Source organism: Chenopodium album, chromosome 6, assembly GCF_948465745.1.
Source record: "Chenopodium album chromosome 6, dcCheAlbu1.1, whole genome shotgun sequence".
Taxonomy (NCBI): domain Eukaryota; kingdom Viridiplantae; phylum Streptophyta; class Magnoliopsida; order Caryophyllales; family Amaranthaceae; genus Chenopodium; species Chenopodium album.
Window position 1 is genome coordinate 4,550,898 of NC_137839.1, and position 27,689 is coordinate 4,578,586.

Consider the following 27,689-nt stretch of genomic DNA (forward strand, 5'->3'; position numbering starts at 1 on the left):
AACATTATAAATATCAAATACATATAATCTCAAGTAAAAATTAAAGTAGCAACTCGGTACAACGCCGGGACTACCCACTAGTTCCAAATGAAAGGTTAAAAAAATAGAAGTAATAAAACCTTCATGATGGGTTGGGCCCATTATTTGGGCCAAAAATGTTGTCCCAAAACACACTTTTTGGGGCCAAAATTGTGCCCAAAATTTGAATTTTCACCCAAAAAAAAAAAAAAAAAAAAAAAAAAAAACTTCAACTCTGCTATTACTCTACTAGTTCATTCCTCAGACCAAATTCCAGAACGAAGGAAGGGCTTTAACGGGGTTTTACAAACCTCTAAACTCAACTTCCTCACTCTCTCAAAAACACACACCTTTCGCCTTCTTCCTCCATTTTCTCTCTCATCCTAAAACTCTCCCCAATTTTCCCGCCCTAAATCCCTTTCTTCCTCAAACCACCATTTCTAGGGTTTCTCCAAGCTTCAACAATGGTGTCTCCTAAGCAACTCCTTTCCACAATCGAATCCGCACTTCTAAGCTCTTCTCCTCCTTCTCCTTCCGATCGTATTGAGCTTATGCATGCCGTTCGCAGTTCTCTCTCCTCTCTCCAAAACCTCCTCTCTTATCCTGTAATGTTTCTATTGCCTTTTCAATTTGATTTTGTTTTGCTCAATTTTTTTTTTTTTTGTTGAATTTGATTGTTTTTGTGGTTTAATTTGTTAGCCTCCTCGACCGGCGGATCGAACTGAGGTGCAATCGAAGGAAGTACGGTTGCCGACGTCCCCGCCGATATCGTTGGACGATCAGGATGTTCATCTTGTAAGCTTTTCGCTGCTTTGCTACATTTTTTGTTTGCTGAATTACTTGCTTTTTGGTGTTAAAATGTGAGGGTTTGGTGTTAGTAATTTTATGCAGTAGAATAATGAGCTGTTCTATTAGAAAATTATTAGTTGAATTTTTCTATTGGAGCAATGTGAAAGTGAGCAAGTTCAAGATAATTACAGTTTTTAATCGAGCCTTGTCAATTACTCTTACACGAACACCTACTTGATGTAAGACTTTACATGTGCCTACTCCTTTGGTGCAGAAATAATAATCGTATTAAACTACTCTGATATGTTCGGGATCAAGTCGTCACCTTTATTTGATTAGTGATGGTTTATGATTAGGTATTCTAAGATGCCTCTTACTGAGCTTGAGTAATGAGGAGAGTCTATGAGTAGGTTAACAAGTATCAAAAATCTCCTTGGAAAACCGTATTTATGAGGAGTTCGGACAATTTGAATTCAGAATCTGGACAGATGAGTAGTTTTTTTTGGACATTGTCAGGGGATTTTAACTGCTTTAACACCAACTATTTGAGAAATTCTGTTCGAAAGGAGGCTTTTCGATGTAATGGAAGGATTCATCTTTTATTTAAGTGGTTGATATCGAATTTCTTTAATCTGTATCCTGTAACTTTATCGCATTTTGTTTCTTCCCTATTCTTAAATGCTATTGTATTTTGATGGATGGTTAGGCTCTGAAACTGAGTGATGATCTTCACCTCAATGAAATTGATTGTGTGCGGTTGCTTGTTTCTGCAAACCAAGAGGTACAGATGTGCCCCCTTCTCTTATTATTTTTTGTCTCTTGGTGCATAATTATGTCTTACACTAGCAAATTGACATCAGGTGCACTTATTGGTATTAATATGCACTCTTCTTTCTCTCAGTGGGGCTTGTTAGGACGAGAACCTTTGGAAATTTTACGTCTAGCGACTGGACTCTGGTATACAGAAAGAAGAGATCTAATCACAGCGTTGTACACTCTATTAAGGGTATAACATTTCCTATCATCTTCATAATGTCGTTTGCCTATGATGGAATTTTTTTTTTAATTTCTTTTATAATTTTTTCGTTTTTCCATTTACTGATCATCATTTTACTTTTTGTTTCCGCAGGCTGTTGTGCTTGACCAGGATCTTGAAGGGGATCTGGTGGCTGACATTCAGAAATATTTAGAGGATCTTTTAAATGCTGGGCTCAGACAACGATTGATAACTTTAATAAAGGTTGGCCATGGGTTATTCACTCTTTACTGTACCACTATTCAGCTCCCATTTATAAAGTTTGATATCATCTCAGTACTCGGTTCTTGAAACTAAGATTATGAAAATGTATGAGTGGATGTGTTGTTGAGTAGGAGGCACATTCTGATAACATATACCCTATGTAAATGACCTTATGTAACAGTAGGAATGAGTAGTATGGTTGCATATCTGTATTTATGCAAGATTCCTTCTTTTTAAGATCCTCTAGTAACTTCCTGTTGTATTATTGGTATCTAGGAACTCAATTGGGAAGAACCAGCTGGTTTAGGGGGTCCTAATGCAGAGCTTTATATCATTGATGCTCGTGGTGCTATTGTGGAGCGACGAGCAGTTGTTTGCCGGGAAAGACTTATCCTCTCTCACTGCCTTGTGCTGTCTGCTTTGGTTGTGCGCACAAGTAAGTGTCTTGAGAGTTGTTGATTACTTGAACTTATGATTATTGAACTTTAGGAATTCTTCGACCATCTGATATGTGCGGTAGCACAAATGCATTCAGTCTCTTATTTTCTAGTTTGTTTTGCTGATTTGGTGCATTATGGTAAAGTTGACATAATCATGGACTCTAACACAGGCCAGGTTCTGCTATCAGCCTGTCATAGAATATGCAGATCCCCCTCATTTTCAGCCATTTTATCATATAATAAGGACCCAATAATGACCTGTTCAAATTTTAATGCCTGTAGATCTTTTGAATATATGTGCTTTTCCCCCCTTTCTAGCCTTGGTCTTGTGGGTAAACAGTAAACTGATGGTATTATTGGTCTAAAGAGGAGAAGGGGGGGGGGGGGGGGTGGTGGTTATTGGGTTCATGGAGGAAGATGGTGCTGGGAATTTGATATCAGTGGAGAAGTCAGGTGATACATGGTTGGATTTTGACTGAATTTTACAAGATTTTATTTATGATTAGTGCATGAATCACACTCCATCTCCAACATGCTAGTGAGCAACTTTGACAGATAAGGTGGGTCCATCTCCACTAGACTTTGGTGTCCGTGTCAATTTTTGATTTTTTGGTGGGCGGTAATGGTATTTAAGGATGGGGATAGGAATTGCTTGTGACAAAGGTTTCGTTATTTTTAATCCCCATAAATTTTGATATCTCAATATTGTGTATCCAACTTGAGAGAGAGAGAGAGAGGATGGTGGGCAGGATTTTTGTAATGGTATATCACCATCAATCGTGTATTATTCAACAACTAATATTAATGCTTTAACTATATTAAAATAGCTCATCCCTCCTATTCCGAAATTTGTTGCAGAAGTTTAATTAGAATTATTAGATAGCATAGATATAGTTAATATATCAAAATAGCTATCCTTCGTATAAGCCGAATTTGTCACACAAACCAACAATTCTACACACGTAGTAAGAAATTCTTACCGTAACCAAAAAAAAAACCCCACCAATTTCAATCAATCATAGCAACCAAAAGAGCATATACAATTGGCTCAGAACAATCTTAAAAATTAAATTAATTAAAATAGAAATTACAGTGTAATTTTACATTTTTTTCACAAAGCAAAAATAAAAAAAAGCTGAATTTTTAATAAAGTGGTAAGTCACGTGCCCTACCAGGTCATACACTAGTTCCGCCAATGGTGGTGGTGAAGTGAGTGAATGAGAGCAAAGTGTAAAAGGGGAATGAATATATTAGAGAAAGGGAAGTCTTAAAATCCCTTTCCCTATCTTTAATAACATTTATCAAATTGCACCCAACTTTCTCATTTTTTTTTTCAAGAATTTTCAGTGTCTAGGGATTGAAAAATGAGTGTATGATGAAGTTATTAGCTTGCTCATTTTGGTGTGGTTTAATATGTGTTTTTTGAGTGCATATGTTTAAACTATTTGGATTATTTTTTGTAAAGTGTCCTAGATTCTCATATGTTTAAACTATTTCGAGTGAAGTAAAACGACCCTCATTTCTTGAAGATTCTCAAATTAATTATCAGATTCTCAAATTAATTCTCTAGTGGGAAAAGTTGACAAATAACTTTACTAATGCAGGGTTGACAAATTCATGTAATGGCAGCTTAGCAAAAATTATGGTACCCAACCCCCACCCCCCTTCCCAAGCCTTTGTTTTCTTTCATCTTTTTCACCATTGGTCCTTGTCACCATCACTTCCTTTGTATGTCATTAATTCCATTCCACCACCAAAATAATGGTAGCTTTCAAAAATCTAATTGTTGTGAAAGTTTTTAAGATAGATAAGTGCATTAGGGAAAACCACCCAACATCTTCATTTTAAGAAAACAGGTTTGCTGCAAGCTAGAGTAAAAGTCCAAACACAGAGATCAATTGAGCCAGCTACATCGAGCACAAAGCTCTTTAGCCTTTTATCACATCATGAAAAAAACCTTTTTTTCTGAAAATTTTGGATGCAACTTTTCCTTGTAATTTTTTTGGATACCGTTTCTTCTTTGCTGCATTATTGTTACCATACTGGCTTTCAATGTAAACAAACAATTTTCATCTATCAGTAGTATTTTTCCTTACTATAGAAGGCTATATTGCAGTTCCCAACCCACATCTCTCTACTAAATATAATATTTAAAATAATGTATAAATGGTAGGTGCTGGGGATATGCACATTTTTTTTGGTCTAGGCGAGGCAATTTCAGTGAGGCACCCGAGGCATTCAGCTTTTTTTTCCTCATTTTTTATTTTTAGTAAGTATGCTATATTGCTATACTTTGAAGAAGTGCAAAAAGGTGCTGAAGGATCGCTTTTTTTTTTTTTTTTTTTTTTTTTTTTTAAAAATTTAAGTAGGTGTGCTATACATTCTAGTTGTTTCATACATTGATCAAAAACAAGGGTTTAGTTGCCAGATCAATGGAAAATCTGAGTTTCCGCCCTATCCTGTTCTCATCCGGAGTGAACTGCAACAAATATATCCCTTGGTTTCCAACCACAAAAACTCTTTTACAACCATTGGCTTTATATCCATGGTGGTAGAAAAAATTGACTCTATGGAGCCGGCTCTGGTCTTTTTGGTTTTTGATTGATAACCTGAGGCCAATTTAAATCACCGAAGTCTCAAATCTAGCCTATCTTTTTTTCCATGCTGGGAACAAGTATTTATAAGATACTGCTGGTTGCCGTAAAAGATGATGGTGATGGTCCAAAATGGTGGCTGTGACTCTTGTTGAGGAGGATTAGGTGTAGAACTATGTCGAGGATGGTAATGGAAGATGTTTGGTGATGGGAGTGAGTGGGGGTGACGAGGAATAAAGGGAGGATGTAGGGAGGGGTTTTCAGGGATAAGGTAGAAAGTGTGAGAGAGAAGAAAGTGTGAGAGAGAAGAAAGTGGGTGGTGTTATGACTACAAATCTATAATCCTCTTTAAAAGTTTGGCTTAAGTGCTATTAACTCCCTGTCTGAATATGATCCTTTGGGGATAGATATTTTTTCTTGGCCAATATCTTGATAATTTTGAAACTCGACTATGTGAGCATTGTTTGAGAATATTGCTATAACTTGGGATCATTCCTTTATTTTTATAAAATTGTTATCAATTTTGGAAATGTTTTTCATTTGATAGGCTGTTAGATACTGCATTCCTAAACTGTGTTTTTTTTTTCTTGTTTAGGCCCCAAAGATATAAAGGATATATTCTCAGGTCTGAAAGACAGTGCTGCTGAACTCAACGGCTGCACTGACACCTCAAAATATCAGGTATGTATTTGTAGTCTCTTTTCTTTTAATTTAATTTAATTTAATTTTTTTTTTAATTTTTTATTTCTGTGTTTCTGGAATCTAATTAATTTATTTTGTCTATTTTCTAATAATTCTGTTGCTGTCCCTCCTTGCTCTATTGTGCTGCATTTAATTTGGTTCTTGATTTTCCCGTGCAGATCACATATGGCATCCTTTTTTCTCTTGTAATTGCATTCACTTCTGATGCTCTAAGCACTGTTCCAGAGAAAGTGTCTGTCCTTTCTCGTGATGTTTCCTTCAGACAAGAGTTTCAAGATATTGTAAGAACCACTGGTTAGATAGGTGCCTTTTGGTTTAAGTAATATAAAGTGTTATAATCTTCTGTTTAATGATTTGAAATATATTTAGGTGATGGCTCCTGTTAACGACCCAAATATAAGCGGATTTGTTGACTGCGTAAGACTGGCATGGTCAGTGCATCTGATGTTAGTACAAGAGGGAGTCACAACAAGGGATACAATCTCCAGTGCTTCGTCCAAAGACTTGCAGAATATTAGCTCTTGCTTGGAAGTCATTTTCTCAAACAACGTGTTCCAGTTTTTCATGGAGAAAGTTCTCCGAACTGCTGCTTATCAGGTAATTCTTAAGATGACTGAAAGTTTTGGGATAATTTTTGAGGGCGTAATTGTGTTTTTCTGTCTGCAGAATGATGATGAAGATATGACTTATATGTACAATGCTTATCTTCATAAGCTTATGACTATCTTCTTGTCTGAACCACTTGCTAGAGACAAGGTCTGTCCAACTCATTATTTAACATTTGAGGCTGATATGTTTGCCTGTACTGAGAATTTTGTTCTTAAACCCATTTGTGAGCATACATTACAAGATTTTCTCTCCTCTTCACATTCTTTTGTTTTTAAATAATTTATTTAATTTATTCTAGTCCCTCTTTTTTTTTTTTTTTTTTTTTTTTTTTTTTTTTTTTTGTTTTTTTGTGTGTGTGTGTTAGTATGTGGTTGAAAATTGAAGTGAATGAGTTACACTATGTTTGGATAGAGAGAAATGGAGGGAAAGGAAGAGAAAAGAAAAGTAGAGATGCATCATCCTTTATTTGGATGTCTAATACAAGGAGGGAAGGGGAGGGAATTGGAAGGATCCATTTCCCTCCCTCATTAAAAACCAAGTTCCTTTGGAAAGATTTGGAAGGGAATTGGAAGTCCACCTCTCTTACCCCTCACCTCCCTTTCCCTTCCCTCTTTTTCCTTCCCCTCTTTTTCCTTCCCCTCCCTTTCCCTTCACTATTGTTATCCAAATATAGTGTAAGGATTCCCTAGCCTCATTAAATTGTTTTTGTGTTCTTCATTGGTTTGCATGACCTAATGAAGAGTCAAAGTAACATAATTTCTATCTCTGATTTTTATAGGTAAAAGAGGTCAAAGAGAAGGTTATGACTACACTAAGCCCTTATCGCATGGGAGGACCTCATGGCTTTTCTCACTTGGACAACATAAATGCTGATCATGCTGCTGAAGTTGATCGTCAACCATTTATTTCCTTGTTGGAGTTTATCAGTGAGATTTATCAGGTATGCCCCTTCACTTTTTTGGTGGCCAAGTAAAGGCAGATTATGTCTGATTGCTAGTGTGGTAATATTGTGAGATACATAATCCATCACCTCTGGCTGTGAATGCATGAGACATTACTGATGCACTGCAGATGGTTTCCTTTTCTTTTTCTAATCTTTAATTTTAATTTTATTTATTTATTTTATTTATTTTTGTTGATGTTGTCTAATGTGGTTTGTTCAGACCAGCTTGGCCTAAGTCCTTTCATTGCTGAGAGGATTAAATCTGGGTAAAATGTGATTTAGAGTATGAAGTCCGGGTGGCTTAAATTGAGTGCAGCAACAGAGGGTTATTGGGTGAGAGTAGTATACCTGTAAGGTTTAAGGGAAAATTCTATGGTGAGACTGTTGGAGCAAAGTTAATATATGATTCATCGTTTACAAAGGATCATATTAGAAAGATGGGAGTAAAAAAATGCTTGAGTATAGATTGATTTGTGGGAGCACCTTTGAAGAATGATATTATTTATACCAAATGAGGATATTTAGTGAAAAGTTGGAGTTATGGGTATTTAGTATGAGATAAGGGGAGAATCGATTATGTTGGTTTGGGCATGTAAGATGAAGACTAGAAGATGCATTTGAAGGAAATTAGGGAGGCCAAAGATGACTTCAATGGATTTAGGAATGATATGAAGGAAGTGGGCTTACTGGAGCATTGATCACTGTGATAAATGGGCCTGGAGAGAAATGATCTTGGCTTCCTACTATAGGAAAGAAATTATTGGTTCATGTGGCTGATCCCCTGGAGGATTAAGTCTTTGATTTTGCTGTTGCTGTAGTATTAGATTTGGCCAAAACCAATCTTGTATCAATGTTGATTCGTAAGCTTTGCACTATGTTGAGTTAATGGGTTGGCTTTGTTATCTGCCTAGCTGTTGAAAGGCTAGAGTAACAACACTAAAATTATCATGCATTTTATTTTTTGTGGTAGTTAGTTGTCTTAGTACTTAGTAGTTTGGTTTATGGCAGGCTAATGATGTTCTGTTTGTCTCATTCTGAAGATGGTTTAAAACATCACACATTATTATTATTATTATTATTTTTTTTTGCACCATTATTTAATTATCGGAAACTTATTTCATTGGATGGTGCTTGCTTAGTATTCCTGCAATTGTTTGATATTTTTCAGAAAGAACCGGAATTGCTGTCCGGAAATGATGTTCTGTGGACCTTTGTTAACTTCGCTGGGGAAGATCACAGTAATTTTCATACGCTGGTTGCTTTTTTAAAAATGCTTGGCGCCTTGGTACGTGAAATGATTGCTATTTTCTGTCGCACAATCCTTTCTTTCTTTATTTTTGTTTTATTTTCAAGTCTTGGTTTTCTTACCCCTTTTTGCAGGCTTGCAGTCAAGAGGGTTCGTCAAAAGTTTTTGAGCTGCTTCAGGGGAAAACTTTCCGTTCTGTTTCTTGGAGCACTTTGTTTGATTGCTTGTCAATTTATGCGGATAAGTTTAAGCAGACTCTTCAGAGCACTGGTTCCTTGCTGCCAGAATTTCCAGAAGGGGATGCTAAAGCACTTGTTGCATATTTGACTGTTCTTCGAAAGGTTTGTTGTCATTTATCCAAACAATTCTTCTCATGGTTACAAAGTTGAACTTTTTTAATTATCATTCCATGTTAATCTCTGTAGTGGAAGCATAAAAGAAATTGGGTTGTACTTCTTGATTACCTTTTTTGCAAGATAGTTCATTTCTTTTTGAATTAAATGTTCTTTTCTTATTGGAGAAGTGTTTTTACGCAGTCTCTATTAACTCTGGACCAAGAAATATTATACTCTTACTCTAATGACTTGATTTATGGTAACTGCAGGTTGTGGAAAATGGAAATCCCATTGACAGGAAAAACTGGTTTACTGATATCGAGCCATTATTTAAGCTCCTTAGTTATGAAAATGTGCCTCCTTTTCTCAAGGTGGGTTTACTTCACCATTTATTGATTGAATTATGGAGCAAAATTTGATACTTCTGCAATTTATAGTTGACACTTCTTGTCTTTCCAGGGTGCCTTGAGGGATGCTATAGCTGTATTTATCCGAGTTTCTCCATTGATGAAAGACACTATTTGGGGCTATCTTGAGCAGTATGATCTGCCAGTTGTAGTTGGACCCCAAGTTGTAAATACTGCACAGCCAATGTCTACCCAGGTTAGTTTTTTTTTTTTTTTTTTTTAGTGGTTTAGTTATTGCCAAGTCATCAATGCATTATGCATAATTCATTCTATAGTAACTGGCCTCGATCTAGTGTTGCTTGAAATTTTTTGAACATTTACTAGTTAGAAAATTTGCCAGTGTTGCATACATTATTGCTTACTCTGGGCACATTTTCTCTTTGTGGCGGGGGGTGGGGCCGTGGGGGCTATGATGCCTGAAAATTCTGTTAAGACCAAATCTTCTTGAATGCATGAACAAACAAAAATTGGGAATTTTTTTTCGTTCCCTATACATTTTGCAGATTTCGTATATTGGATATGAAAAAGGACTGATATTTTTGATGGGGTAGCCAAGTTAAAGCCAATAATGCGAAAAAGCTCGTCACAGCCTCATATATAACTAATGTAAGTTGTCGTATCACAATGCAATTATGCAAGGACGAGTGATTCCTTTTCAATCCAATAGCAAAACACATGAGCAATCTAGATTTCTTTGTCTTCTGATCTGTTGCGGCATAAAGTCACCTTTATAGCGGTTTTATGGGCTAAAGTGTACGGGGCGTTCAATAGCTACTTGGTTGTGTAGGTTAAAGATATTGGGGTCGCCTATAATTTTAGGTTTTTTTTTTTTTTTTTTTCGTAAAGAAGACACCTTGCTGCTTGTTTTCCTTTCAGCTGCTAGCCTGCTCTTATGATCCAGTTTTTTAACAAAAAAGATACTCATTCTTAGACAATGATGCACGGGTACGCTGCTGGAGTGCCGTCTCCCGTACCCGAAACGTATCGGGGACGGGTACGGTACGGGTACGCCTAGGATACGTCCCCAAACCGTCCCCTTCAAAAGTGGTACGCCAAGGCAATTTGGGGACGTTTAGAATCTTGATCGGAAACGTATCGGGTACGGAAAAGGCCAATTTCTGACGTTTCCTATGAAGCCCAGCCCAATTTTTTTTTAAAAAAACCCCAAATCAATAGAATACTTACCTGATTGTTGATTTCCTGAAATTTTTTCCTAATTCTCAACAACCCTAAAACTTTCAAACTTTGATTTTGTTCCTCCAACCATAGAATATAATTTCGGCCGTATCGTCCGCATTCTCAGGCCATATTGGCTGATACATCTGAAACAGCCATGAAATTGCTTGAATTCGCGAGTCAAACACCATTGTTGTAGCTTGCTGCAATTGTATCATCAAAAGACAGAGAAAGGGGTAGAATGATAAGAGTGGGTGAGTGGGGTAGGGGAGGGTGAAGATGGTAGTGTGTGATAGTTGGCAAATACTTGGTGATTTATTTATTTTTTTACAGTATTTTTTTATTATTTTTTTTTTTTTTAACTTTTGACCAGTTGATTCACAATTTCTCTCTTTTCCTTTGGACTAGTACTATAGAAATCACGTGATAGCTTATATTTTTTATTTTTATTTTTTTAATTCTCACCTACTTCCCTTTATGGTTTACTATTCCATAGAAAATACTTTTAATTTTCTCACTGATTAAAATCTTCATTTCCTACTTTATTAGAGTAACTGAGTAAGTGATTTTTAATTTCTTTACTATAATTACAATTTATTATGTTGTTCTATGAAAATATTATGCTGTTATATGAAAAACTTTTTTATGAATTTAATATTTTGTTGATTTTTTTGCCGTATCTGAGCCATACCCGTTTTTTGAAATTTTGATTTTGCCGTATCCCGTATCCGTATCCGTATCCGTACCCGTTTTTGTCCCCGTATCCGTATCAGTGTAACCTAGTTCTTAGACAAAGCCCTTTTTTGTGTGCGTCTAGGTTCTGATCAGCATTAAGATTATCCAAATGAAACTGATACAAACACTTTTACCTGCTTCAGATCTTAGCTATTAAAATTACGTGGAAATAGAGGTTTGGTGCGATTTGGGTTTTTCGGCTAGTGAAAACCACAAGTTAAAAATCCGGCAGTTCAGACATTCAAATTTTTTGTGTTCTTGGAGTCTGACAAAGAAATGTACTAAACTACTCAAGATTTTTTCTAAAGTAAGAAATCAAAGGAAAAATTTGGAATTATCCCATAACCCCTAGGAAAAGTAACATACAGTGACCATCATCCCCCCGGAGTGACAATTAAACCATTCGAGTAGCCAACAACCAGAGCATCTTCTTCACCGCTGGACATTTTTTACTGTCAGAAGTGGTGAGGACTGAGGAGATCTCCGTAGCCGACTTCTAGGTGAGACGAATGTGAGAACAACTGGCTATTTGTCTGTAGTTGATCAAGGGAAATTTATAAGATTTTGGTGTCGCTAGGAGCCAGCAACATTATTACAACTACCTCTAGCTGTGTACAGAAGTGTTAGGGCTCTTGAGTGTAGCATTGTGAATGTTGCCAATGTTAATGTGCTCTCTGTTGGTCACTTTGCTATTACCTTGCTGAAACATGTGATATGGAGATGTCTATAATTTGGGGTGTGAGAATATATATTTATTTTAACCCTCCTTTCTGTTTAGGGTTGACCACCCCTCTGGTGTTCCCTTATAATCTGCTTGCCTATTAAAGCATCAAACTTACTGAAGGAAAAAATGCAGTATCCCTTCAAGTCTTCAAATACACGTCTATCCACGGTGATTAATATTATGAAAGACTAACTAAATGGATGAAACAATCTAAAGAAACAGACTTTTCTATGTACAACCCCCGCTGTGTTTTTCTTTCATGTTATTTGACTACCACATGTTGGACATCATTCCCTTCACATGTTTTCTTTAAGAGAGTAAGAATTTTACTGCATGAAAATTACAAAGGTGGGCTAGATGACACATAATAGGTCCAATTGGAAATAAAATAATATCATAAAGAGTCAAGGTCATTTGCGATATTTTTTCAGGTCACAAATGTCACTTAATACCCCTTATTTCAGTTTTCCTTCCCAAAACCAGTCTGTATATCAGGCCTAAAAAATATGCACAAAAGTGAATTGCATGTATTCCGTAGTGGCTCTTGATTAAAAATTGAATGGATATGATTCCTTCCCATTTCAATTTCTTGTGTGAAGTGTTTTGATCAATTTTTCTATTTCTTTTGACTGGATTTTTGGTAAGACTGACAGCTTCTATTATTATAGAATTGATTAAAAATGTAATTGTCATTTGCAGGTGTATGATATGCAGTTTGAGTTAAATGAAATAGAGGCAAGGAGAGAATATTACCCCTCCACAATTTCATTTATTAATCTATTGAATGCTCTGATTGCTGAAGAAAAAGATTTTAGTGATGGAGGTCGTAGGTAATTGCGTTTCTACCCTTGTTTGGCAAATAGTGTGCTGCTCTTAACCTGGAATGGTCAAGTCAATATATCTTTTTAGATTTACGCATTGGTTGATTGTTACTGTCTGCAGGTTCGTTGGTATATTCAGATTCATTTATGATCAGGTCTTTGGGCCTTTTCCACAAAGGGCCTATGCCGATCTATCTGAAAAGTGGCAGTTGGTAGTTGCTTGTCTTCATCATTTTCGAATGTGAGTTTCGTATACTAAATATTCCTTTTAAATCCTCACTTATAAGACCTTTATTTATGCATGTTTACTTCATTCGTACTGCCTCGGTTTCATAATATATGCACTCTTTTGACCTTTTTACTTTCCAGCACAATTCTTTGACCATTAAATTTTGTATACACGTCAGTTAATAATTAATTTTTAAAAGTTTTATATATACATGAAAGTGTAGACATAGTTTATTAATGAGTAGAGCAAAAAGTCAAAGTGTTGACTAGGTAAAAAAGTCAAAGTGTTTGTATCTATTGTGTAACAAAGGTGATATTTTTCTGTGAGAACACTTTGTAGCTATGTATTCGATTTTTTAAATAATTTTTGTTATTACTTCATCCACTCCCATAATATTGCACCATTTGTCTGAAGGAAGTTTGACAACTAATTTTAGGATAACAAATATGAAATATCCTTAGTTTTAAAAAGCGCACGGCGCACCAAGGCGCAAATGGTCTTTGCAGCCTAGGCGCAAGGTGCAAGGCGCGCGCCTTTTGTATGCAAGGCGCATGTATTTGTATATTTATTTCAAATTATTTTTTACTTTGATAGTACTTAATAAAAATTGAAAAGGTTCATAATAAATTAAATAATGATATATTTAAAGCTAAGGTAGTCTGAATTTGAATAAATGTCCATCATTCTTCAATTTATAACTTAAATCTTAGTTATTTTCCGTGAGGCTCAAAGGCGCACCTTACTAAAGGCACTTTGAGGCGCACGAGGCGTGCGCCTTCCGTAGGTGACTGAGCCTCACCTAGGTAAAGCCCATTTCCCAGAGCCTGGGAGTGAGGCGCGCTTTTTAAAACCAAGGAAATATCTCTTTTTACTCACAAATACCCAATATGACCTTACATCTTAATGCTTATTGCTTTAGTTTATGCTTGCAATCACTTGGGCAAGTTTATTTTTCTTTTTTCTCTTCCTTTCTTTTCCCACTGCCTAAAATTTTATTCACTTCCCCAGTGGTGCATTGTTTGAGGAACAGAGGAAGTATCAAATTTCTTTAGATTTTTGATGGGTTATATATACACAGTATTAAGTAATGGTTTCTTTCTGCAGGATACTAACTACATATGAGATAACAATTGAGGATATCGAGAGTGTTGCGGACCGATCTCAGCTCTCTACAGTCCAGCAGCCTGCTCAACACCAACTGCATCTTCCTGTGGTTGAGCTACTGAAGGTGTGCAAACTGTTTTGATTTCATGTTTTTTCATTATTTCGATGTTAAGGTTTGTTTCTATGGTGGACGGCCAGTATTGTTTTGATTTACTTTAATTTGAAAAGTTATTTTAAAGTTGAATATAATGTTGAAACGATGGAAGTTTTGCAGCTCTATACTAAATTAAGGCCAGGAACCCCAATTTCCAAATAAATACTTGACATGTTCAATATTTTTTGTCAAGTGATAATATTTGTTAAGATTATGTGACATGTTGAAACTCCTGATTGATTAATATCTAAGGCTATTTTGACTTGTTAGTTGGCATAGTTTGTTATTACTGTTCTAGATATGGATGAAAAACCCTATTGGTGATTTCTTGTACTGTGAAATACCCAGTGAATCATAAGTTACTTGCTACCTTGTCAGTTGAAAGTGATGATGTTTAGTGCGTACATTTTAATGGTATCTCTGACTTATATATCTTCTCTGTGTTATTTTTGTAGGACTTCATGAGTGGCAAGACAGTATTTAGAAACATCATGGGTATTCTCTCACCTGGGGTTAATGCTATCATCACTGAACGCACTAGCCAAATATATGGGGACCTTTTGGAGAAAGCAGTTAATTTGTCTCTGGAGATTATAATTCTTATTTTAGGCAAGGACATACAGCTTGCCGATTATTGGCGCCCTCTTTATCAGGTGATTAATATGATTTGTCTACTCAAGGAACTGTGCTACCACATAATTTGTTGTCTTATTCTATTTTTTTTTGTTTGTTATTTAATTTCTTGCTTTCTTTCCTTCCATAATTATTTTAGACAGTAAGATATTTCACCTTTTGTATCATCGTTTTCCATAGCAAACTCTCTGTTAAGCCCCCGTTACTAGTTACAGGTGAGGCTGGTCCTTGTAAATCTCTCTTCGCCCTAAACCCTAACAATGATGGTAACCTTGCCTCTGTGTGTGTTTGTGTGTGTGTGTGCGCGCCCAAAAAATTGCAAATAATGGGCTTGGTCATGATAGTTATTGTATTCTTTTGTAGGGAAAATAATCTACTAGTAACCTTTATTTTAATGCGAAGTATTTTTTTTCTTATTTTATTAACAAAATAAATGGGCTGTCTAAGTGGGCTACTTTTCCAGTTATCCAGGGTTCAGTATCGTTTTTTGCACGTCTCTTTTCCCTCGTGCCTCATTTTATTATGTCTGTGATGTTAGGAAATGTATATTTGGTAGAAAGCTGATTACTTTCCAATAAGTGTTCTGGCTTTAAAATATTTGTATTTCTGTGAGAAGTGTGCATTGTTTGGGCTTGTTGCATGTAGAAATTGCCTAAAATATTCCTGTCTTTACTGATCTAAAGCACCTTGTCTCTCTGTTGACAGCCTTTGGATGTGATTCTTTCACAAGATCATAATCAAATTGTAGCTTTGTTAGAGTATGTGAGATATGATCTACAGCCACTTATTCAACAATGCTCAATCAAAATCATGAGCTCTTTGAGGTATCCATTTTATGTATCATTCTGCCTCGATATTCTTTAATCTGTAAAAGTTTTGAATACTGTTTTTGAGCCTGTTTACAGCTATAACTGATAAACATTCTTAAACATTAGTGAATGCTGCTAGTGGATTATTTTATTATATATTCAATGTACTTAAAATGGAAACTAAGTCATGTCTACTGTCCTTATCTTTGCCAGCTCTCGTATGGTTGGGCTTGTCCAGTTATTGCTGAAATCTAATGCCGCAAGCTCCTTGGTAGAGGATTATGCTTCGTGCCTGGAGATACGTGCACAAGAAAGCCAGATTGTGGATAATAGCAGTGATGATCTGGGTGTGCTTATACTCCAGGTGCTAGAGTATTGTTAGTGAATTGTTAATATTATTGTAAAAATTTGTTATGTGGCTTTCTATTGACATCATCTCATTTTTTTTTACAGCTTCTAATTGACAATATCAGCAGGCCAGCGCCAAATGTGGCTCATTTGCTACTTAAATTTGATCTAGATACCCCGATTGAGCGTACGGTCTTACAGCCAAGATTTAATTACAGGTATGGTACTTTAGGTTTATGTGAATCCATTGTATTGATTGTTCGGTTCTTATTAGTTTTCTCATCTCTGTACTGATTTTTGATACACAGTTGCTTAAAGGTTATTCTTGATATGTTGGATAAACTTTTGAAGCCGGATGTAAATGCATTGCTTCATGAGTTTGAATTTCAGGTTAGCTTTTAATTTAGATAGCTACAAAGTACCAAACACTAGTCTTGAGACATTAGCAGCATTATAGGACTAATTCATGAAATTACCCTGATGCTTTCTCAAAAAATACTTGCTACCTTTTGAAAGTGGTATATTTTACCATGATAATGAGTTCTTAAATGCATTGCTTAAATCCCTGACCTATTTTTTTTTCCTTGTTTGATTTATTTTTAACTTAAATAAATGATTTTCTGCAGCTTCTTTATGAGTTATGTGTTGATGAACTTACATCAGGTCCAATGATGGATCTATTGAGTAATAAGAGATATCATTTCTTTGTCAAGGTATCCATTCAAAGTTTCTTTCCGTTTTCTTTATTCAAGGCTGCTCAGCAAAATATTACATTTTGGTATTGGTAAGCATCTTTTTAACATATGCAGCATTTGGAGACAATTGGCATTGCTCCGCTGCCTAAACGGAACAGTGCCCAGGCTTTACGAACGAGCTCACTCCATCAGGTTTTAACCCTGTAAACCATATGATTGATGTTTTCCTTTTGAAGTTTACCTAGTTTCCTCGTGTGCTTCTATTTTATTTAGGAACTACTGCTTTATCTGTATGGGAAGGGAAGTAGAATCTTTGAACAAGGAAGGATAAGTCTCAGTGTCAAAGTACTTTCCAACATATGTTGGCCATTTTGTGTGTTATATGTTACTTCTTTAATAGAAATTTGTGTTATTCTTACCTTGAAAAAAAGAAAGATAATTTCTTTGTTATTTTTAGACGTCTAACTATAGAACAATGAGTTTTAAATTTCCTGATGGAAGTGGTATTCTTTTTTTTTTTTTTAAATAAAAAATAAAAAATTGTTATTATTATTTTCCGATGAAGTTATGCGTATTGTTTGTAAGTCTTTGTCACCTTTTTGCAGAGAGCTTGGCTGTTGAAGCTTCTGACTGTCGAGCTGCATTCTGGCGATATGACTGATTCTAGCCATAGAGAAACATGCCGAAAGATCCTTGTCTATATGTTTGGGCAAGAAATGAACGAACTGGAGGGTGATCATGATATTGCTTCTTCCTTTGCTTTGCAAAACAGAGATAATACTGGGACTGGAACAATCAGTAAAAGCAAGGTGGGCTTGTGCCATTTGTGTGCTTGGTGTATTACAATTGGTCTGTATTATGCTCATCTGTTTTTGTTGTCTGCTCTGTTAATTCATTATGTAGGTAAAGTATGATACTAAAAAAATAATACGAGAGTTAAGAGCTCTACTTAGTTTCTTAAGTTTAGAAAACCTTTATTTTTTGAAATTTAAAAAGATTAATTCAAAGGGGGAAGACATGAAGATCACCAAACTGGCCGAGTATGAGCTGTAGCCCAGAAGTTTGGTGTTTATTGTATAAGAATGTTTTAGGTGGTTGAATGCTATGGCAGAATCTTTTAATACTAGAATCCCCTTTGGCATCAAGTGATCTGATCTGGTCTTCACTCTTCAGAAGGATGGGATGCTGTTACTAGTCTAGCTACTGTACAAGCCTCTTGCTACTCCCTTTTCTCTTTCCAATTACAACTTCATATGTGGATACGCTTGAAACTATTAAATGATTTGCAGAAAGTGGGGAACCAATATGTTAATTATGTGCTCTTTGCCTTCGTTGTAAGCGATGTGGGAGCCATTAGTTTTTGCTTTAAGCTGGCATTCTTTGTTTGGAATAGGTTATTTTCTATAACGTTGATCAGTTAGGTGTGTGTGTGTGCGCAAACCTTTAAGGTCTCTTTTGAAGCCTCTCTAGTCTCTAGGTTTTTTAGTTTGGTTATGGGAGGATGGGAAGCATATTGTAAATCTCTGTGGCAGGTTATTTGTGTGTATGTTCCTTGAGAGTTGAGAGTGGACAGAAACTGATCCTGTTATTTAGGAGCAGATCTTCTAGTTGGGGGGTCTGTGGAAGAGTGGTGTTTTTTGCGTCATTGTTATGCTTCCAGTGGGTATGCCACGTGATTCCTTGTCTAAGCTTTAGTGATACCAGTTTGATTGGCTAGCGTGGTTTTTGCATAACCATTTTTTTAGGGGACTCTTTGTTCTCTTAATATTGCACCATTCTTTCAATCCCGTCAGTGAAAAATTCCCTTATCTAAAATTAAGATTGCTTTTCTATTACTTTATGTTGTGTACATCTAATTGTATCCTATACATTGTCAGGCATTAGAGCTGCTTGATATCATTCAATTTAGAGCTCCTGAGGCCACTATGGACTATTCACAAGTCGTATCTAATACAAAATGTAGCATGCTAGTAAGTGTTGTAACTGATAGTAGCTTTTTCATCACAACATCTGCTCAGTTATTATAATATTGAGGTGTATTACTTGTAACTATTATCCTGTAGGCCGAAGAAATTCTTCGAAGTTCTGTCTCTGAGAAGGATGGTGTGTACTATTACTCAGAGCGAGGTGATCGTCTAATCAATCTTACATCATTCCGAGACAAACTTTGGCAGGTGTGTGACAGCGTGAGGGCACACACATGGGTTTTTGTGCATGTGTTAAATAATCATTTGAGACCTGTTTCAGCCTCTCGTTTGTTCTTTTTATGCCCTTTTCAGATATGCAATTTTTTTTTTGGTATGCCAGATGAGTTCCTTTGGCAATGAACTAGAGCTTAATGACTTGCGAGAGATGGTTCAACAATTGCTTAGATGGGCTTGGAAGTACAACAGAAATCTGGAGGAACAGGCTGCCCAACTTCATATGCTAACCGGCTGGTCCCAGAATGTTGAGGTCATTCCCCCTCCCCCCCCCCCCCCCCCCCTCTTCTCCTATGTTGTTTATATGATATTTTATTAGGAATCTGTCAATTCAACTGATATTCCTTTGTCACATAGATGTCCAATTCTATATAGCGTGTATGAAAGTATTAATACTCCATTCTACTTGGCAGTTTTCAATGACAATGCTATGACAAAACTCTCTATTTTATGTGTATACTCTTAAATGAACTTCTTAAGGAATGGAGGGAGTATATTTTCCTTAATATGCTGACAACTGCTGTTTTATCTCCTTGAATATTGGTTTTAATGATATTTTTGTCTTGTAGATTTCTGCTTCAAGAAGATTGTCATCCCTTGAAAATAGAACTGAAGTCTTGTTTCAGTAAGGAAGCCTGCTTGATTTGTGTACATTTTCCTAATGGGTATATTGTATTTCTTATTGAGCTATTGGTATTGGCAGATTGCTTGATGCCTCTATCAGTGCTTCTGCTTCACCCGACTGTTCTCTAAAGATGGCACTATTGTTAACTCAGGTATCCTTAGTTTGGAGTATAATAAATAATGCTAAATGCCTAAATCCCTTAAGTTCATATGTAAATCCATGTATTTCTTAAGGAAATTTAGATCATATTGATGATAATTTTTCCACTACACTGATTCTTAGGTTGCTCTTACATGTATGGCCAAGCTGCGAGATGATAGATATTTATATCCTGCTGGTTTAAATTCAGATGCTGTAACTTGCCTTGATGCTATAATGTTTAAACAATTATCAAATGGGGCTTGTCTCTCTATATTATTTAAACTTACTCTGGCACTTCTGAGACATGACTCATCAGAAGCCTTGAGAAGAAGGTATGTAATTTTTCTGGTGGGTGATGCTGTTTTTGTGGTTGCTATGCTTGCTGTGATTGTGATTATTCTTTTTTAAACATGAAATTCAGGCAGTATGCATTGCTTTTGAGCTATTTCCAGTACTGTCAACATGTGCTTGATCCAGATGTACCTAAGAGGATGCTGCAATTACTACTTGGTACCAATCAGGACAGTGAAGATATGGACCTTGAAAAGGTGAGACGTGATTATTATCTGAGTCATGTATTTGAGATAGCAAATGATGATCGAATATGTTTTATATGGGTATTGTCCTGAATGTCGTGTTTTTTCAGATTGACAAAGAGCAAGAAGAACTGGCACGGTCAAATTTCTCTATATTGCGGAAAGAGGCTCAAGCTATTCTAGATTTGGTGGGTTCTTCATTATATCATAGCCAATCATAGTCATACAGTCTTGTGGCTAATCTTTTTATTCTTGCTCTTATAAATAAAATAATGCTGAATATATACAAGTATATAAATGGACTGTTTGACTTGTTAAATTAAAACAAGGTACAAGAAATTGGGATGAACTTCACAGGATGTTATTGATTCAGTATGGTGTATTTAATCGTGTACTTTATGTGTGTGTGTGTGTGTGTGTGTGTGTAGTACGTTTTTTATTTACCCTTGAAGATATGGGCTTAAATTTACTCCCTTAGTTCTAAAGAGATTGATGTAACTTTTCTCAAAATAGTGGTTTTAAAGTGAACCAGACAAGGAGTTTTTATTGTAAGAAGTGCAATTGAAAAAAATGGGTTATGCGACAAAGTTTTTTATTTATTAAAGTCACGCTGCTTTGTACTCACATTGTCTTGCATTGAATCAGCCCACTGCACATCTGTCATTGTCACTTTTCACTTTTCACTTTCTTTACCACCGGTTTAATCTGAACTGTCATGTGAAGAGTGATGTATTTGTTTATGAAGATGTCAAGGTTCTTCATCTTTCATTTTCTCGGATAGTAATGAAAAAGGGACCACATGTCAATTGATTAAAACTTGGCTATAGAAGATTGATGGATTCTCTTGGTGTGTCTTGAGGTTATTACTAAAGAAGGCATCAAGTTGGCCAGGTTTTCCTAATAAGCTTATCTCTGGAGAATGCCTTAATCATTAATAAGTATCAAGGTAGAACAATAGTGTATCAACTGGAGAGTACTTTTGACGTAGGGTTTTAAAAGCGGTAGTTTAATAAAGGGAATACAGAAAAAGTAATTGTAGGCTGTGGGTAATTATATAATTGAGGTGGGATACAATGTCTGTGTGGTTCAAATTGAGAGCAGTGAATGGCTTATTGTGCAATCTTAGTGTGGCTTTAAGATTATAAATAAATTCAGACTGGCATTGTGTGGTGGCGACTTAGTAAAAAGATGGAGTGTAGCATATCTAAGTATCTTGAGATTGATATGAGGGATAAAGCTAGGAGTGTAAATATTCAGAGCAAAGTTGAAGCTGTTGGTATTGAGGGTAATAGGAGTATTGCGTTGGTTTGGGCTTGTAAGATGTCTACTCTATATTTATAATGGTAAGGAAGGTAAAGGGTTGGGATAATAGTGATTTCAAAAGAATATATGGGTGGCCATAGATGACTTGGATGGCAAAAGTCAATAGTGGCACTAGAAAAATAGGCAGTGGGCGTGCAGGAGCATGTAACCTTGGAAAGAAGGGTATGGAGGAAGAAAATCTTTGTAGATGACCACAATATGTATTTACTTCATTTTTTAATACTTGCAACACACAAATGGTATTTAAGAAAAGTGGGTCTTACATGATTTAGTACGCTTAAAATGGGGTTGAGAGAGTGTTAAGAGTATAATCAAGTGGGCCACGAGTTTGAATAAGGGTAATAGTAAAACTTTCATTGTTGCAAGTATAAAAAGCCGGAGGAAGTATATTTATGGCTCAAGTATCCAACCCCATCCTTATGGGAATAAAGACGTGTTTTAGGAGAGATGTGAATTAGAAACAAATTAAAGTAATGAGTTTTTTTTTTTTTTTTTTAATATTGTTTTTATACGATGGAGAGTAAAAGTAGATATTTTTGGGTAGATGGTGCAACGTTTATTATATGGTATTGGTACCAAATATAAAGGAACTTGTTTAGCGAATTTGTGTATTTGGTGTACTGCTGAGTTTTGATTGAGTGCATTGGATCACTAGCTGATTATGGATCTATATCTGTTAACCTCCTCTGCAGGTGATAAAAGATGCAACCCAAGGCAGTGAATCTGGGAAGACTATATCACATTTTGTTCTTGATGCACTAATATGTATCGATCATGAGAAGTTTTTCCTGAACCAACTTCAGAGTAGAGGTTTCCTGAGGTCTTGCTTGATGAGCATCAGCAACTTTTCTCATCAGGTTTGTAATTCTATTTTTTGCTGTTTTGGCTACTATATGGCATGGACCATGAACTCACTCTGAACTTGAAAAGCGAAAATAAGAAATATTATTTGTTAGAAATATTAAAAGCAGCAATTAAGATAATTGTTAAAGATGTATATCACTCCAAACTACTTATAAAGTATAACTTATATAGGTCTATGTTCTGCCATATCCAGCTAATGGTATTAATTTTGAGGAAAAAGCTTATAGATTTTTCCGGAGAACTTGTATAATAACAAGATAAGATTGGAAGTTTTATGTTTATTTGTATATGAAATTTTTTATCTGTGCCATGGACTTCATATCTATGATCCGGTGTATTTTCAAAATGGTTGCCATTAAGCTTCTTACCTATGATAATGAAAATAGTATGGAGTGACCTTAGGTTCTAAGCAGATTCATACATTACGTTTGGTGGATACTTGGCTTAATCTGGGTCCCTCTTTGGACAAATTTGTTCTTTTCCTTATTCTTATTTGTAAATTTACTTAGGTAGTTAAGAGTATGAGCTCTGTAACTTGCTAGTTGTATATTTCATATAATTACCTTTTATGATTTTGGTTTTATGAATATATTAAGTGTGTTCCTGGTTGATATCAGCCATGTCTATACATCTGACAGAGAGCTGTTTCTTGTATGTGACTTTTTTTTACGGACATGCACATATAATTCTTTTTGTTGCACTTTTATTGTAGGATGTCCGGCGCACTATGGAGACTTTGCAGAGAGCCTGTACACTTGAGGCTGAACTTGCTTTGGTGTTAAGAATCAGTCATAAATATGGAAAGGCTGGAGCTCAGGTTTTGTCCTCCATGGGTACCTTGGAGAATTTGGCATCTTGCAAAGCACTATATATGCCCCTGAAGGTATCTTCATTTCTGATTACTGTTTGATTATTTTATTTTTTTTGAATTTTTTTTTTTTTTATACCTGGAAGGCTGGAATATTTGTGTGTTAGGGAAGCTTAAGGCGGGCGGAAACTAGGTTCGGAAGAGAACTGCCTGCAAACGCTGACAAGCAGCAAGTGATTGTTGCTCCAGTATTGAGATTGGTGTTATCTCTGACTTCATTGGTTGACACATCTGAATTCTTCGAGGTTTGTCAATATGGTCATGTTTCCTAGAACTTCTTTTTTGAGGCATTTGGTCGATAGTCATGCTGGTCTACTGATTGCTATACAATTAAAAATCCAACTAAGTATTATCCAGACTAAGCTGTAGCACTTATATTTTTCTGATCTAGAGTCTAGACTATAAAGTTGGTTGATGATAGTGTAAAAGTTGAAAATTTAATCTCTTACAGACGTTGCTTAATGTGTGCTACAGGCCGACGCTTATTTTGCGTTGATGGGAGTAGTTATTAACCTAATTTGCGGTTGTTTTACGCATTGTATAGATCTGCTTGAAGTGCCAATGATCTCATTTGGTCTAATGTAGAAATAGTACTTATTGCCTTATTGGTTGTTGAATATAATCAGACCTCATTCGGAATTTATACTGGAGCTAATATATTGCCAATCTGTCGGCCAACACCAGGCCACAGCTAGTCCTTATCATGTGTTTCCTTTAGTAAAGCTGGGTCATTTATTTTCTGCCTTCGTTAATGTATTTTTCAAGTGGTTTTTCACATCTTTGCAAAATTGTGCCTGCTTCCCTTGGTTTTTGATGAGTATTTTCTAAACTGGTGTGAGTAGCCGTGTAGGTAATTGATAAGCGGTGAAATTTCAGAAAATATGCCAACGCAGAAGATTTATCTTGTCTCTTTTTTTCCCCCTCTTCTGATAGGTGAAAAATAAAGTTGTTCGTGAGGCCATCGAGTTTGTAAAAGCCCATCCTTCTCTGTTTGACCGGGCTTTGCAAGAAAACATTTTTGAAGTTGATGACTTGATGATGGAGCTTATTAATCTTTCTGTTGGCATTTTAAGTAAGGTACAATTCTCTCTTTTGACTATCGTTGCTTCTCTAAAATGTCTTAGCACTACGAATCAGAACAAAGTTGCGTTCATACTTCAAGATTTTACTTGTGGTGTGTATAATATTCCTGTAACATTTGACAACTTTTTATTTTTTTATGGTCTTTGGCTTGACTACTATATACTTATGTAACAAACGAAAGGTTGCACTTTTTTATTAGTGTTGCAAAATAACCAATTCTTAATTGATGCTTTTGTTTTGATTGACGCTTCCTCATGTCAAAACAATTGTATCTTCGCTACTGTCATGCCCATTGTCTCATTTATTATGCTTTTGTTCTTTGAGTGTTTTTACTTTATGTTATTGAATGCAAAATCGACTTAACAGCTTGGGTGCTTTTTTTTATGTGGAGAATGGAGTCAGGAGGGTATTGCCCTTGACAATAATATCTAGTTTTGAAAGTGATTTGTCAATAAGATGAACCACTATGTCATATTTGCAATGCTCAAAATACTTGCAGCACAGGATCCCCCCCCCCCCCCTCTCTTCCACCCATTCCCCACGTTCCTTCCCCCCCCCCCCCCCCCCTCTTCCCACCCATTCCCCACGTTTTTGTATGTCCTTTGTCTTGTTCCTTGCGAAAGTCGTGGGATTTCTGTATTTATTTATATTGAAATTTGATGTTTCTTGATTTTTCTTTGACATATGATGAAACCTCGCAAATAATTTTTCTATAAATTAAACAGGTCTGGCCTTATGAGGAGAATGATGAGTTTGGATTTGTTCAAGGCCTTTTTAGGATGATGTGTGATATGTTCTCTCAGGACTCTGAATCATTTTCTTCTGTCTCTCCTGGGCTGTCTCCTTTGGTATATGTTCTTTCTGACTTTGATCTGAAGCTTTGCCATGGAGTAGTTTTTGCTATTTTCGTAAATTTTCATGCAGTCGAGTCATTTCTGATGTTATATTTGTTGTTTATTTATAATTTTCTTTCAGAACCAAAGGAGGTCGGAACTAAAGAAATATCATATAGGCTTCAGACTCAGTTCATACCTTTATTTCCAAGTGACGAAGAAATCCCTTAGGTTGCAGGTAGACATAGATCTTGCTTTCATTATCATATGCTAAAAATGTAATAATCGTTGTGCAGTAGTCTGTTAATTATCTCTAACTTCTCTAAATCTTCCCCATCACCCCCCCCCCCCCCCCCAACAAAAAAAAAAAAAAAAAAAAAAAAGGTTTCAGATGATCAATCAGCATACCACAAATTTGGTGGAAAGCAGCAACCAACATTAGCACTGCTTGGCCATTTTCTCAACACTGTAACCAGTGCCCTAGAAAGGGCTGCGGATGAGAAGTCTCTGTTGCTTAACAAGGTAGAAACATATACTTTGCCTTGCTTTGATTCTTAATTTTTCTAATCTCCCCTTTGAAATTTAATTTAGCTGTTCTGTTTGACTTGTGCTGATTTTCAGATTCAAGATATAAATGAGCTATCTAGACAAGAAGTGGATGGCATAATCAATACCTATACAGAGAAGACTCGTGTTTCAAGATCAGACAATACAAACACAAGGTAGCTATTGAAATGGTTGAACTTGGGACCTGCAAGATGAAATTATATGTTATCTTAGTACACTCCCTCCATTTCTAAAAGTTCAACTTACTATAGATTCTTGTAGTCTAGTTATTAAGAAAGTTGAAAATTGTAATTGGGTGTAAGAAAAGGTGGATAAACTAAATTGAGAATGGAGTAAAAAGAATGTGGATAAAAAGTTGGTGGAAGGGTGTAATCATGGTAATATGGGATTTCCAAGAGTAGAACTAAGTTGATTTGAGTTGAACTTTCTTAAAAAAAACGAGAACTGAGTCAGACTTTTTATAATCGAAGGAGTATAGAATTTTAATCTTCGGAGTGGAAAAAGTGTACTGCTTTATTCTATTCTTCCCATACCATTCTAGAGTTTTATCACACAGTTAATTTGAGTTGAGCTTTCTCACCTTACTTTCTGTTTCTGCAGACGTTATATTGCAATGGTGGAGATGTGTCAAATAGTTGGTGACCGAGATCAGCTGGTCACTCTATTGCTTCTACTGGCAGAGAATGTGCTGAATGTGATCCTTGCTCATTTCCAGGACACGTATGATTCCTCTCATATCCCTTCTTTTATTGTACTGTACTTTCTTGACTAAGTGATGTGTTCTGGCTTTATTTATGACAGTTCTTTGATGGCTGGAACGAATGACACTACAAAGCTGATTACATGTACATCAGATGTGGAGTCTAAACAGGATCTATCGTCCTTATGTGGAAAGTTACTTCCCATCCTAGAAAGATTGGAATTGCTAAACGAGGTAAACTTGCTGTTATCTTTATAGTACCGTTGCCTGATCATCCAAGTGATAGTCTTGCATGTGAATTATCAGTGTTAAGCAGTTGTGATAGTCTTGCAGCATAAAAGATTATTATTAGCATCTCACTCTGTTAAGGTATAGATGAGTCTGTATTGAGCATTTTGCAAAGTATGAGCTTTGAGTTTGAGCTTTGTTTTGCTGGAAATCTAATTGGGAAACTGGCAAACTGTTTTGTATATAAGTAATTTATAGTTGAATTATGGTGCTGTCAAACTATGTTCAAATAATGGTGTGCCTATTGACACGTAAATTAGGGAAATAGGAAACATAAGGGACTACTAAAAATTCACCTCGCATGAATTGGTTTTTCTTCTCTTGGTGCAGGATAAGATTGGACAGAGTCTCAAGGTGTTTGGCAGATTAGTAACCTCACTTAAGGAATTGACCATCCGAAAACTGGCGTCATGATTGTTATCAAGCTCGGAATTTTGTTAGGAATTTTGGTGTTGATATAATTTTTAATCTATTGTTGTATGTAGTATATGTATCCCTTGTGACCTACAGGCTACAGTAATGAACGTCTTTCTAGGTATATTTCAAATTTAAATCATGCTAAATTATTGTGCATATACAAATCTAATTTTAGAGAGCCACGTAGGATCTAATTTTCTTAGCGTGCCATGTAGGATTATAAATCTTAATAATAGCCAATTAAATAAGAGATTATTAATTTCTTTTAGAATTAAATAATTCAAATGCCACGTAAGCAAAATTGGCGAAAGAGATTTTTAAGTTTAAAATAATTTAATATTAAATTTTATCTTTTAATGTTAGGAATTTTATCTAAATATATAACAAATTTTAGCTCATAGATAAAAATAAAAATAAAAATAAAAATAAATAAAATTAAACAAACCGTGCATCGCACGGGCTTCATCTAGTTGATATTTAAATCAATCTTTT

At 35.7% G+C, this 27,689-nt stretch overlaps 1 protein-coding gene across 1 annotated transcript; it reads left to right on the forward strand.

Annotated features, from left to right (window-relative positions):
* Positions 1-462: 462 nt before the first annotated feature.
* Positions 463-27,442, forward strand: LOC145635646 (nuclear pore complex protein NUP205-like). Its single transcript, XM_081686967.1, has 45 exons — positions 463-623; positions 718-813; positions 1,514-1,588; positions 1,709-1,813; positions 1,937-2,047; positions 2,324-2,483; positions 5,677-5,762; positions 5,942-6,064; positions 6,153-6,380; positions 6,450-6,539; positions 7,171-7,332; positions 8,504-8,620; positions 8,716-8,922; positions 9,186-9,287; positions 9,376-9,519; positions 12,658-12,788; positions 12,901-13,020; positions 14,113-14,236; positions 14,722-14,919; positions 15,605-15,723; positions 15,922-16,072; positions 16,162-16,274; positions 16,365-16,446; positions 16,683-16,769; positions 16,866-16,943; positions 17,357-17,560; positions 18,629-18,721; positions 18,815-18,925; positions 19,059-19,205; positions 19,522-19,577; positions 19,656-19,728; positions 19,860-20,050; positions 20,140-20,266; positions 20,365-20,442; positions 22,270-22,434; positions 23,154-23,324; positions 23,417-23,554; positions 24,243-24,386; positions 25,118-25,240; positions 25,368-25,463; positions 25,610-25,747; positions 25,847-25,947; positions 26,393-26,512; positions 26,594-26,726; positions 27,111-27,442. The coding sequence occupies exons 1-45, from the start codon at positions 483-485 to the stop codon at positions 27,192-27,194; spliced, it is 5,643 nt and encodes a 1,880-aa protein (XP_081543093.1). The 5' UTR covers positions 463-482; the 3' UTR covers positions 27,195-27,442.
* The last annotated feature ends 247 nt before the right edge of the window (positions 27,443-27,689 follow it).